Source organism: Erpetoichthys calabaricus, chromosome 8 (genome assembly GCF_900747795.2).
Source record: "Erpetoichthys calabaricus chromosome 8, fErpCal1.3, whole genome shotgun sequence".
Taxonomy (NCBI): Eukaryota; Metazoa; Chordata; class Cladistia; order Polypteriformes; family Polypteridae; genus Erpetoichthys; species Erpetoichthys calabaricus.
Genome location: NC_041401.2, coordinates 38,474,307 through 38,488,941, shown reverse-complemented (window position 1 = coordinate 38,488,941; position 14,635 = coordinate 38,474,307). Strand labels below are relative to the sequence as shown.

The window sequence follows — 14,635 nt, the reverse complement described above, 5'->3', positions numbered from 1 at the left end:
TTAAGCAGACCGTTTTTCACCCTTTATGGACTTGACCAATTCTACTAAAATGCTAACACATTTGTTGCAAACTTAATGTGACTCATCCAGTAAAAAGAAAGTTATTGTTATAAGTATGAATGTTAATGTACAGTATATTGCCAAAAATATAAATCAACATTGTTCAAACCATTCATAATTCTGCACATTTGAACTTGTCTGATTATCAAAATTGGCCTTCCTCCTATATATGCTAAAATCAATGGAATATATTTAGGTGTATTGAAATATATTTATGGTTGTGATTCTCCTATCTCTGTGCATACTGTATCCTTTTATCCAATCATTTTTTAACTGGCTTATGCATTTGCATGAGGCTTATCTTGACAACTGAATGCAAGATGGGAACCTGCTCTGGAATGAGACACCAGTTTATCACAGGGCTCATTTATGCCCATTTCCCAGATTAGTAACAGCTGTTAACTAGTACAACTTGTTCTCTTAATTTTGATCGCTGACCTTCAATTATCTTTAAATCTTTTATTTTGTGATGGGGAATAATTTTCATTGATTAAATATGATTACTGTATGTCTGTTCTATTCATTGTGAGATATTTGATTCAGATAAGCAATGACTTTTTAAATTATAAAAATGTAGTTCTATAATATTGATGGAGATGCTATACTTGACCTTTCAGTCCACACTCTTTGATCGCACTTATATTTTTATGCTGGTAGTGAAACATATATAATACAAAAGTGAATGGAAAGGCAGAGTTGAACTCATCAAAAAATTAACATATATTTCTGCTGGTGATATTCCAATTTGTTTTCACTTCAGATTACTCAGCCAACATTCTTTAAATTTCCTTTTATTTCCTCTTAGGCTCTGTTTTTCAAATCACTATGATAAATAGGTTGTTGTAGTCCTCTTGGTACTGTAACTTGGTACATGAGGAAGTGCAGTCTGTGGAGTGGAGAAAGTAGAGTAATAAGTTGTGAAATGGGAATCTGAGGAGTTGACTTGTGCAGTAAGAGGGAAAGAAGTGTATGTTTTGCCCAGCTGAGTGAAAGAAACGGAGCCTGTTTGCCACAGCAACTAAAGCTGACTATGGAGACGTATATTCAGCCAAAATGATAAAAAGGTGCTTTATTGAATTTGGACTTTTTCAGTGTATCCTTTAATTAAAAAAGATGACTCCTTCATGTGTGTGGATATTAAGCAACCTTCTGTTTAGCACAGGAACTCGCATTTTGAATTGGAAGAGGAAGAGATTGCATTAAAAATGCAGAGATGCCTATATTGCTCTAATAATATTTGTTATAACAAATAACATCTATGATCTACAGTTTCTTTTAATTGTCACTTTCACAAATACATGGAGCTTTAAATATCTGTTGCATGACTGGTTATGCAGAAGCTTACTAGCCAAAAAAATTTTAATTTAAAGAGGAAAAAAAATCAAAACCAGCAGATTGTAATTACATAAAATTAGTGATTGTCTCAAAACGTGTTTGTATTTTACAGTATTTAACTCTGGGCATGAGGTGCAATCTGTAATGAAAACATTGGTCTTAAATGTGTGATGACTTCCATGAATATCCTTCACAGTTGCTTCTTTCCACAAAATCCTGTGCTTACTGATTTACATTCCGTAACTTGGCAAAAGCGGAAATGTTGATAATGGCATGATAAACCCTGCACCTCCAGGGATTTTTCTTTGTCACTCATTTGTCTTACTCTAACATCTTTAATCGAAATTTCTAAGGAACTAATAGAAAATGCAGTCCTCTGTTACTAATTTGTATTAAGGTTATTTAAAGATAATGATTCTGTTTGAAAAGACCTCATCTGAGCAAAGTTGTTTTCTGTTTTTAAAGAATTCTTTAACTGTGATATGATTTGGCTAAAACTTTATATGCTAGAATATGTTTTGTTGGGGGGGAAAAGTGCCTTTCAGTACTAGGACAGAGGGAATTTGATTACTATGAGTGTTCTGTGGCTGATAGTAAAGTGAAGCTAGAGGATGGCTATTTACTTTATAAAGGAGAAATTAGAATCTTAATTCTTGCTAGCACTTCAAGGGCTTACTTTTTTAGGTCTCCGGGAGTTACATTGTTAATAGGGTCTATATTCCTAAGGGGGTATTATACTGTTTATATTGGCTAAAGAGGGTAATTTAATCCCATTTTGGTGGAGGGATGCACTGGAAAGAAAACAGTGAAAGTTCTTATAAATATTTAAGGGTTGTTGTATGGCTCTATAAGGATTGGAAGGGATAACAGTGGAGAATAGATTGTGAGTGAACAGAACATTTTTTTAAGAATTGCCCAGGAAAATGGGAGCCAGGTATCTGATTGTTCTGGTCATTCCATTCATTTTAAATGGTAGGAGAAGAGAGAAACCATATGAAGGGTCAAATGTGACATGGAACTACAAGCTCTAAGGCATAATGACTTTCTTAAAACATTCCTTATTGAGGCAACAGGATCAATGATTGCGAAATGAGTAAGCAGAGAATTATTGTGGGCTGTAGCATGTGGGTTTTGTTTGGAGTATAATGTTGCATGATTTACAGTTCATATTTTGTAAAAGTTTGAAACACTATTTTTTATTGTGAATGGGAGGTATGGGGTCAGCATGGACAATGGCAATTGCAAACCTTAATTAAACGCTTACCAGGGAACTCTGCTGGTGATCTTTATTTCGTACTGAACTGTTTGGGTGGTCCATTAGAACTGGATGTATAGTGAGTATGTTTGTGGGACTTGCACTTACGTATTGTCTATGCTTTTTGTTAAAAAATTTTCACTGTGTCCATGTTAACTATTCAATTTGGCAATAGGAACATTTGAATATTTCTTATGGGCCCTTAACCTGCTTAAAGATCTTTTTCTCTAAGCTTAATTTCAGGAAACAGATTTTTTTTTTCTTCAAATTTTATTTCATTCTGCTACAATATACTGTAGATGGGAATACATTTTTGATATTGCAGTGATTCAAACTTGCCTGAAAAAAGTAATAAAGATTTATTCATCTGCTAGTCAAAGACACACAGAGTTGAAATCTACTTTAGCCCTTTCCTAATTGATGCTAATAATGGAGAGCATTGTATATAAACAAGTAGAAAAATAAAACTTCATTAATACATTTACTCATTTTCTAAGTCAACTTTGTATATAACAGATATATAAGAAGAAAGAGCCCACCTCCTGTACTTTGGCCAAAGGCTGAAAACAGTGATTTAGACCAGAGTTGTGCATATAGTCATATATACTGCTAAGGTTGTATAACTAATTTATTTTTTGGTTGTTAGGTAATCCAAAACCTGAACTTGTTTGGCTTCAGAATGGAAAAGAAATACAAGAATCTGAAGATTTCCATTTTGAGAATGTTGGAAATGAGTATAGCTTGTGCATTCAAGAGGTATTTCCTGAAGATACTGGAAAGTACATGTGTGAAGCCTGGAATGAATTGGGAGAGTCTCGTACAGAAGCCACATTAACAGTGCAAGGTATGATCATGCCTTGGCAGTGCTTTGGTCAGGGGGGCATTTTCATGTAAAAAAAATGTTTTGTTTTAATTTTATTTATAAAGTTAAAGTGTGTGCCTAAAGAATTACATTCATCCAGTACCGTATTTATGTACTACCTTTAAAAATTTTATGAAATAAATTTTTCATTTAAAGGTTTAAAATGTCATATTACGTGGTTCACAGCAATACGCCCCATGTCAATATGTAGCATTTGTGTTTGTTTTCTTGATTTATACATCTTGACATTAGGTGCAGGGGAGCGGGAGGAAAGGGGATATGGAGGAGGGATTTATTGAAATCCTGATGCAATGCTAGAGAAACGTTGCAAAGGTAAAAATTATGCTCTTTATTTTTATTCTTTTTTTTTTTTTCATGTCATGTTTCTGGAAGAAGATTGATTCGATGTCATGTCACATAGAGTGCTAAATAAGTTATCTTTGAGTGAAACTAAAACCAAAATATGTCTGTAGTTCAGGCATCACCAAATGGCGGATGCAGACTGAGTGACAGCACTATCCAGACATTGACACACTTCTGATAAATGAATGAGAATGACTGATAACATTCTTGCAGGAATCTTCAATCCCCCCCACCCCAAACCTTCTTGAGGTGTACATGTCTATTTGTGTCACTCAATGGGGAGTGAATCAATGCAGTTGTAAAACCTGCAGATGCTGCAGAAGGAGATAACGGGAAACAGGGAGCATGGCTTGTTCCATAAAAGGAAAGTAGAATCAAAAAACTGAACTTTCATTGGTGAATGGACAAACCAATATATGTTCATCATTCGTGCTGGTAGTTCAAAATCAGTGTCTCGCATGTGTTCTGTTAGTAAAAAGTAGCAATGTGAAGCACCATTATGAGAGAAAACACTGATCGTTTGTGCAGATATATCCATGACAGCCCGAAGTAAGGGCACGTAAAATAACAGAACTGAGAGTCAACTATGACAGATCCACCAGAGTCCCCTCACATTCATTTAAAGCCCAGCAGCATGCATTTTGGGGCAACATAACATTTTCTGATGGGACCGTTGTAAAGGAGTACTCTTTTTAGTTTTAGATAGAGATAGATAGATAGATAGATAGATAGATAGATAGATAGATAGATACTTTATTAATCCCGATGGGAAATTCACATTCTTCAGCAGCAGCATACTGATACAATAAATAATATTAAATTAAAGAATGATAATAATACAGGTGAAAAAAACAGACAATAACTATGTATAATGTTAAATATTAACGTTTACCCCCCCCTGGTGGAATTAAAGAGTCGCATAGTTTGGGGGAGGAACGATCTCCTCAATCTGTCTGTGGAGCAGGACAGTGACAGCAGTCTGTCGCTGAAGCTGCTCTTCTGTCTGGAGATGACATTATTTAGTGGATGCAGTGGATTCTCCATAATTGATAGGAGCCTGCTGAGTGCCCTTCGCTCTGCCACAGATGTTAAACTGTCCAGCTCCATGCCAACAATAGAGCCTGCCTTCCTCACCAGTTTGTCCAGGCGTGAGGCGTCTTTCCTCTTAATGCTGCCTCCCCAGCACACCACTGCGTAGAAGAGGGCGCTCGCCACAACTGTTTGATAGAACATCTGCAGCATCTTATTGCAGATGTTGAAGGAAGCCAGCCTTCTAAGGAAGTATAACCGGCTTTGTCCTTTTATTCAAATGGTTCTGTTTTCTTTTACTTAAAATGTGAATGTGATAGGCTTACTTTTATTTTTTTAATAAACAGTTGTTTATTTGACTTATATGTTATGTTAAAGATAGTTATTTGTATTCCATACAAAGCCAATTAAATTCAAAGGGTCCATATGTTTAAAGTCCTTACTGAAAATTGAAAATATTGTTGAAATGCTTTGATAATGACTGTATACGTTATTTATTTTTTTTATAGACATTCAATGATTACATATATAGGGATCTGAATCATAGCACAAATGTGAGTTTTGGACCTTTTAATAGGAGAAAATTTTGTGTGTCGGACCTGTTTAAATTTTAATTCAGTACAGCTGTTCTAGCACCTCTGTATTTAACTCGCCAGTCTGACAGGTAGCTTACAGTGCTGACTGCCCTAATATAATGACAAATTTCTACAAAACAGAAATGTAATGATTATCCCTTCCCATTATTCAAGTTTGCAGTATCTTCACTAATTTATGCAAAGAATGCAACATAACCATCCAGGTAATGCACTGTGTCAGTTTTTAAGTGAGATAGTAGCTGTGGAGATCTTTTTTAGCATTCCAGGATCAAAGGTATAGGTAGAGCTGTGTTTTCTGTGGTGGCACACATTTTGTAACCCAAAAAATCCCAAGGCTACCAACCAAAAAAGCATTAAATCTCTTAGACTTGTTAAACTGTCCAAAGGGGCAGGATGGGGGCAGCAAAAAAAGCAACTCAGAGATTACTGTTCGCAGACACAACACTTAGTGAGCACTTTGGGTGCATTTCCCAGCTGCTTTGTTCCTTTGCCCGACTGATACAGGTGGTCCTCGCTCTGGGTCAGAGGCAACTCTTGGCCCTCAGCTCTGTGAGTGTCACTGGTGAACACACACCCAGGCAGATGGACTGCTGACATGTCTCCTAGCTGCTAAAGTCCTCTCTAACTGCTGTGTCTGCAAAACAGCGATCACATGGCTGCTTCTCCAGGTAGTCCCGTCCTCCTTAGACAGGACTCTGAGGTCTTGACTCAGGGGCTCTACACTGTTGTTTCCATGGTGCACCAGTTGAAAAACACTTGCGTAGAGTTTAATTATCAAGTCATTGATTGTGATGAACAATTGGGGATAGTATTTGCATATAAAATGATCCAACAATCCTTTGACCTATTAATTTTATGATAAATAGAATAAAATTTGCCGTTTTGTTTTTTTTTTTTTTTTTTTTTTTTTTTTGCAAGGGATGTGTGTAATTTCGTTGATGTGACTTACTGTAATTCAAATTAAAAGGAAAATTACTTTCTTTGGTCAACTTGAATGTTCAGCGGAGGTTTACTGTCCTTTGTTGCCAGCTAAACAATTAATTGATAGATACCTTGTTTCCCCGAAAATAAGCCCTAGCATGATTTTCAGGCTGCTCTGTAATATAAGCCCTACCCCAAAAATAAGCCCTAGTCAAGATCGTCAGCTGAAAAGTAAGGTGCCTAAGGCCAGGTTTATACTTCACGCGATGCGATGCATGTGCCCAAAACATCCATTAAATTCCAAGGACACCTTGCCACAATGTCTCTGAAAAGGATGTTTAATGATTACATCCATCAATTCAGGCATGTGTTCATTCCAGAAGCATTGGCGCAAGATAGAAACAAAATCCCTGGACGGGGCATCAGCTCATCGCAAGCACACACATACACTGGTGTCATTGTAGCTTCACCAAATCCCCAAACCTTCAGTCTTTGGATGGAAAAATGAGCACATTGTGGAAACCCACCAGGAAAACATGCAAACTCAAGGCAGGGAACATTAGTGACGTGACTCCCTACGAGAAAGCAATGCTACCACTCTGCCACCGTGCCACCCCCATATGTGTAACTATTAACAGTATTCATTATTTAAACAAAGTTAATGATTTATCTGTAAAATGTAATATACACATTTTAATGCATTTCATCATGAAAGTAATATCAAGTATAAATCTAAGAATTCTAAATGTGCAGAGAGCTGGAATATTATAAATTTAATATGTTCTGTGTGGCGATCTATTGCTGCTTGCCGCTGCTGTCAGGTCAGGAGGAAGCCCCAGCGATTAACAACTGGGTCGGTTTTAAGATGACGTTTACAACGGTCTACTTTAATGATAAAGCAAACTATAAGGTTATAGAGGACATTTCGAGTTTAAAGCCGGAATTTCCACTTTAATCACAAAATAGACATTTTCATTATGTCCTTTTTTTTTTTTTCCTCTGTGGCTCAAATACGCCGCCGTACATTCTGATGGTATTGTGAAGGAGCAAAAAAAAAAAAAAAGACAGCACAAAAAAAGATGGTATGTGAGTCTCTTAAAATACATCGTGTCATTACTTTGGGGAATTATGCAACGCTTGAATATAAAAGCACCACGAGTGCATTTGTATGTCGGCATTTTGCTTCACCACATTGAAACATTCATCAAACATCGAAGTACGCACATCGATCCTGGAGGATCCTAAAAGCGGCTGGGGTAGCAAGAAATTCAGGGTGTGAATGTGGAGAATTATGACGATATTCCAGAAGAAGATGACATGACTATTTGGATAAATATATATTGTTGTACATGAATAAATATAAGAGAGTATCCCCTGAAAATAAGCCCTAGTGCATCTTTTGGAGCAAAAATTAATATAAGACCCGGTCTTATTTTCGGGGAAACATGGTATTATTGATTTTCCTTTATATTAACCTGTTACAAATTATTTTGTTTTCCTGTGTGTTTAAACTATGTCTTTATGTGTACCAGTTCTGTATTTAGTAAAGTTTGCATTTTACATTTTACTAGGTGAAGAGCACTATAGAAAAATAAACTTAATTTTTTACATAATGTGTTTAATTTAATGTATACATAAACATTTATTCAGTTACATCTTTAAAGCTGCACAGCAGTTCACAAAAATGATTACATCACCAATAATTTGAGATTTATCTTTGAGAATCGTACTTGGATTCCAATTTCTTGGTTTAACTCAACTCCTTGTTTATTTATGTCATTTTTCTCTATTGTCAACAATATTGTGTCTTTTGTATTTACAAAAATTAGAATTTGTATTGTTGTCGTCACTTTCTTTTTATATCTCAGAGCTGAACTGGTCATTTTATTGTGCAGCACATGATTGGAAAGAGCATTCTGTCTAGTTTTTAACTATTAACTATTATTTAAGCCCAAAATTAACTACAAGATTGTATACAGCTTGAATTATATTGTGTGTGTGTGTGTGTGTGTATATATACAGTATATATATAACAGTCAATATCACTGACAGATGATCAATAATCAATAAAGATACTGCTCTAAAATATGTATAAGGAATGAATTTAGGAGAATTAATCCATTCCTTTTTTCATTGCATATATATTTCCTAATGTAGACCTAGAACTAAAAAGTGTACAGTTAATTATGAAAAGATTATGATAACAATTGAACAGCATAGTGACATTTTTTGTTTTGCAACCAGTGAAAACAACACTTGACCCTGTAGCGGGAAAGATGACAGTTGATAAATGACTAAGATAACAATGGCTTTTTATTACTTTGACAAGAAACAAAACACATAAGTAGGTTAGTTAGGATTGAGTTTCAGGATTATTATTATAGCTACTCAAAACATTGTAGAAATATTTTTTTGCTTTCCACTCTCCCCCACCATAACCTGTCATATATGGCAGAGGAGCAAAAGCTTTAGATTCGTAAAAAATTTCAATCTCCTGTTTTTGCTGGGTCTCAACATTTTAGGGTCCCTGATAACAAAAACATTGATATCTCAATTGTGGGTATCTGTCTGTGCGTCAGAGTTTCTTGAAGATGGTGTACAGCTGAAATGGCTGGAAGGAAAAATACCAAACTTGAAATTTAAGCATTTTATTAGATTACGATGTGCTGATTAGTTATTGAGCCAAATCGTGCAAGAGAAACTCTGGAAGAACCCTCAAATACTGTATTTCTGCAATTAATTATGAATTCTTCTTGTGAATTGCTATCATAATGACCTGAATTATGATTAGAAAGATCAGCATCAGAGCGGTAAATTACTGTAATGTAAATTTGTTTCTAGGGCGCAAAACTTACTAATGCTTGCATCCGAATTTTTTTTTTATTTGCAGAAAATAATGTTCCATTTGATCAAGTCTAATTTATACAATGAAGAAGATAACATTACATACAGTCGAACGTAACAAAACAGAATCAAACCCCCACCTGAGAGAAAGTGAGGAGAACCAACAGCAAGTCTTTAAAAAACCTTTTATGTCCTTTTCCCCCAATATAAATGCTTATTCTAAAATGATATTAATTATATCTTGGATGATGGAACCGGGGCATTAGCAAGCCCCAAACCCCAAGGTGTGTTTATTATACACAATACCTCCAAAATTGACAAAACACAGGTTTTCTCTCTCCACAGTCCACTTCTTCTCACAATTCCTCTCCTGTCACCACCACACTGCCCTCCTCCAGTCAAGTGTTTTCTTCCATCCTCCCAGCTTCGTATTGCCTGAATAAGGGAATGCTGGCCTTTTTATTAACTACTATTACTACTGCCTGATGGAAGTACTTTTGGGTCATATGGAAGTCACATAAGTTGGGGAGCACATTTGCCTGTGGCACCCACAGATCCCAGCAGGGCTGTGCTGCCGGACTACAACTTCTGGCATTCCCTGCTAGTTCCCGAATGGGCGCCGCTATGGAGGGCTGCTGGCATCTAATGCCTAGGGGAATAAACACCCTTCAGAGACAGTCCTTCCCTGTCCTCTTCTTTTATTCTGGCCAGGGAAGATCCTTGAAACATATCTGGTAGTTTTTCCAGGATTGCTAATTTTTCTTGTACAGCATAAACTGACACAATTTCTCACTTTTATTTTTTTTTAAGTTCTTCTTAAAGAAAACTATGAGAAGCCCTATGAAACTCCAACAGTACGGTATCCGCGCACAATACAACTACCTACACAGACGCTTGGTGGACTCAGAGTTCGGCCGTGTGTATGATGTCATGAATATACACTCCCTGAGCCTGCCTGAGACTGGAAGTTTCGCAACAGACTGTCTCTCTCTTTGAGAAAACCTATTGCAGGGCTCCAAACACTCAATGCAGAATGTGTAGGAGTGGCATTTAAGTATTTTCTGCATTGCATTTTTGTGTTCTGTGGTCACTTTTGGTCACAAAACGTTCGTTATCCTGAGACTTGCATTTCATTAAAACAAGATTCGTTTAACATTAGGTTTTATGAATGTTTGTCCAGGCCCACAAGTATTCAATATACTGAAAGTTTTGTTACTTTGGTGTTCGCTATAATGGGATTTACCCTGTATTAAGTAAATTAGAAACAATTCTATTATAACATTTTGTACTTCTAAATGCATTAGAATGGTGTACACTTTAGAAATACATTGTATAAAATGTCAGTTTGATATTGGTATTATTTTTAAATATATGCAGATATTCCACACTATTCTAAGTAATTTTTGAAAAAGAACAAGTTAGGTTTTAATTTTATCATCCATAAGCAGTAAGCTCTTACTCTTCACATTGGGACAACAAGAAGCATTGCTCTCAGTAAATAACTGAACCAGTTTCTGCATATTCCTACTTTAAATCCATGATAAGCATTAGTTAGCATTAGCAGCTAGCTCTGCTTAAAAAATATAATCTACCTTAACTATAGGCATTTTAATATGCTGTTTTTCTATAAAACCTATTCAGAAATTTAGTGTATGAAGTGTAGTGTTAGAGCAAATTATTAATTTGTGGGTGGCGCTGGTCAAATGCATTTACTTAAATGATTTTATTTTTGAACCTGCATAATCTAGTTCAGAGTCAAAGGGGCCAAATCCTACCATAGCAATATTAGGTGCAATTTGGATAGAACACTGGTTAGGCACTAGTCAATTGTAGCACTTGCTGTCGCATATACATACACAGTACCATGTATATTTATGGCTAAGAGTATATATATATCAGCCCTTTAAATCTGTTCATATGCATGTTTGTTTTTAATTTTAGGTTGAAACATTATGTAATCAATCAAGAAGTTGATTATTTTTAAAGCAAACTTGCACAACCTTTGCTTAAAAATATGATTTCATTATAGGTGCTGTTGAATACATAAAGGATAATTTCAGTGTTTGTGAAGTCAGTTATTTTTTTCAAAGTCATGGCATTCATTGATTTGTTCTGGAATGTTCTCTCATAAAATAACTCATTATTTGTAAATTAAAAACACAAAATTGTCTTCCTCAGCAGATTATGATGGTGATCTGTCAGGTACCAGATTGAACATGAAACGTAAACCTTAAAACAGCCACTTCCAAGCCAAGAACGTTCCAGTGTATTGATTCATGTCTTGGGATTTTACACATATCGTAAAATTGTTTATCCATATTAATTTGCAAAAATATAATGCATTTCTGTGAGCCCCCATTTATTTCATTTACTCTTTCCATATGTGGCAACTATACACACACACACTTGATTGTGGATTCTTTTGGCTTTCTTTATGAATGGTGTAGTTGCATTCATAGTTTGATAGTGATCTAAACGTTCAGGCTATATTTTTTCTAGTGAAATTAGACAAATATGCTATCTTTTTATATCAAGTGAAATGCCTTTGCCGCAGGGAGTGGGACTTTGTTGGATATATTTGATAAGCTTTAAGGCGGTCGTTTGGTGTTCCATAGACTGCTGTATTAAGTTACTGTGGGGAACACCTTTTAAAATGTGTCTGTAAAATTAAGCTTCATTTAATAATACAAAGTTCCTGGACAAATGAATGCTACATTATGATTGTGATTAAATAAATTTGGCTATAAAAATACATAAATGATCCTTTAAGTCATAATCTTAAAATAGCTACTTGAAAAATGCTAAAGTTATAGAATGTGTTAAATTGATTTATTTAATATGCCATTAAATTGCTTCGTGCTTGTTTTCATGACAGAGCCTCAGTATGGTGTTCAGCCTTGGTTTATAAGCAAACCAAAGTCGGTTACTGCAGAATTGGGGCAGAGAACCCTTCTTTCCTGTGCCATAGCCGGTGATCCCTTTCCTGATTTCAAGTGGTTTAAAGATGGAGAAGAAGTGGTCCCAGGAGAAGGCTTTGATATAGTCCGAAATGAAGATGTCATTACCTTACTAATTAGGAAAGTGAAGACGTACCACGCCGGGGAGTATGAAGTAAAACTAAAGTATGTACTAATTTCCTAATAGTGTCTTTGCATTTTGTGTATTTTGTAGTTTAAATTAAAACACTCTTGAATTGTCAGTCTTTGTTTATATTTCACTTAAAAATGTCATTTTTATTACATTGGCCTTGTAGTACTTCTCTCTTCACAAATTGAATTACATAGCTAGAGATACTGTTTTAAGAAAGGCTTGTATTGTGTACAGAGCAAAGTAAAAGGAAGTGCTTGTAATGAGACACAGTTGTGAGGGTCTCTCTGGTATTCTAGCCGAACAAGGAATAAATGGTAAGCACCATATATGGCTTGAACATTTAGCATTTTAATATAAACTCTCTGATGGATGGTGATTAGCTGTGCAGTTCATTGAGATAGCTGTACAAAAAGGGGGAGCCTAGTTTAAGAAAGGCCAATAGCTACTCTAGTCTAAATAAACAGTAAGCAAACATGAGAAACTTTGGAACAGCTCAGATCACAGACTGCTTCTGCTAATCCAAGAGCCCCTCGTAATCAGACCTCTTGGAGTTCTCTGCAAGCCTAAAATATATTGTGCTTTATTTATTTCTTTTGTTTTGTATTGCTCACAGAAACTCTGTTGGCGGCTGCAGCTGCCTCGTGTCTCTGATTGTCCAAGAGAGTTTATTATCCAGCGAGGAGACTCATCAAACGTAAGTAAAATTCCCAGGCTTCTATTTATGTACTACTTGTTCCCTTGTACTGCCAAGCCCAGTCTGGCTTTAAATCAACTTACTCCCCAAATGTGGACAAACAAATTGTTTACTTTGTATAGCTGCACTATTGTTTATACCCAGAGTAAGGTTGATCTCTATTAGACATCCCCTTATATGGGTACTCAATGCATTACTGGTATAGGAGTGGAATAAATTATTTCTTTCTGTAACTTTTTTCTCTTTGTAGACTGTCATCTGAAATATTTTTATTAAAGCTTTTTTGGTGTTCTTGCTTCAGTCTTACAGGAACAAATGCTCACCCCTTTGGTCGAAAGGAAGAAGGCACATATGAGATTAAAGCATTTAACGAACCTGAACTACTGAGGAAAAATTCACAGGTGGAAGTGTCAAAAGACGAGGACCAAGCAGATGTGCGAGGGCTTCTCAAGAGGCGGGTAGAAACCAAGGAGCATAGTGAGGATAAGATTCGATTACAAGAGGCTCAGCAAATTGATTTTCGTACAGTATTGGGTAAGAAAGTTATAACAAAAAGTGTTTCCGAGGAGGACCTTAAGGAATTGTCTGCTGAGCAAATGGACTTCAGGGCTAACCTACAAAGGCAGGTCAAACCCAAGACCTTGTCTGAAGAGGAGAGGAAGATCCATAGCCCACAACAAGTGGATTTCAGGGCAGTACTAGCTAACAAAAAAACAAATCCTAAAGTGTCTGATGCTGAAAAAAGTCAGTCAAAAAATGCGTCCCAAGATTTTAGATCAGTGCTTGTCTCCAAAAAGAAAATGCCTGCAGAGAATAACAAAAACAACGGCAGCGCAGGAGTGGAGGTGGAGAATATTCAGCCGAAAAACAAGCAAAATGAGGTTAATTGTGATCATGGATGCACAGTCGTAGATGGTGGAATTATTGGACAGAAAAAAAACAATATTGGGAAGGAACCTATATTTACTGAAAAATTACATGACATTCATGTGTTGGATGGAGACCATTTATATTTACAGTGCCAAGTTTCTGCAGATCCCCCACCTGTTGTAAGTTGGAGCTTAGATGGAAAATTGATCAAGCCTTCAAAGTTCATCATCCTAACACAAGAAGGTATTGTACAATATTGGATTTTTTTGTGCGAGTGCTTTTTAGCTAAAGCCTAAAGTCATTAATGTCATTGACTTTAGATTAGAGTTAGGTGATTCAGAAAAAAACACTGCCTTATGGTGCACATTTTTCTGTATTCAGTTTTAAACTAAACCTGTTCCTGCAAAGGTATATTGTGAGATTTTGCAGCTCCTAGAGAACTTTTCTCTGAGTATTTTATAGGTAGTGTCAAGATACCAAGATAACAAGATATTCTTGTTAGTTTCTTTCCCTCATTTGTTTTGCCCCCATCCATCCATTTTTCAATTTTCTCAACTCACATTGTTTAGTTTAACATTGCAGGGAGCCAAAGTACATTTCAGGATATAGCACCTTCTTAGCAATACTGTTTCTGTGCAATTTAAAATGTTTTCATGATGTTGTTTATTACAACAAGGTATTATTTAGTATCGGTAAACATACAGTATATGCATAAA

At 35.9% G+C, this 14,635-nt stretch overlaps 1 protein-coding gene across 2 annotated transcripts in view; it reads left to right on the top strand.

Moving 5' to 3' along the window:
* Positions 1-14,635, top strand: part of mylka (myosin, light chain kinase a) — a 260,728-nt gene that overhangs the window by 162,091 nt on the left and 84,002 nt on the right. For both annotated transcript variants that reach the window (XM_028806474.2, XM_028806473.2), the window contains 4 exons: positions 3,297-3,494; positions 12,141-12,387; positions 12,969-13,049; positions 13,351-14,162. In XM_028806474.2, coding sequence (XP_028662307.1) covers positions 3,297-3,494; positions 12,141-12,387; positions 12,969-13,049; positions 13,351-14,162 — 1,338 coding nt within the window. The remainder of the gene's footprint in view (positions 1-3,296; positions 3,495-12,140; positions 12,388-12,968; positions 13,050-13,350; positions 14,163-14,635) is intronic.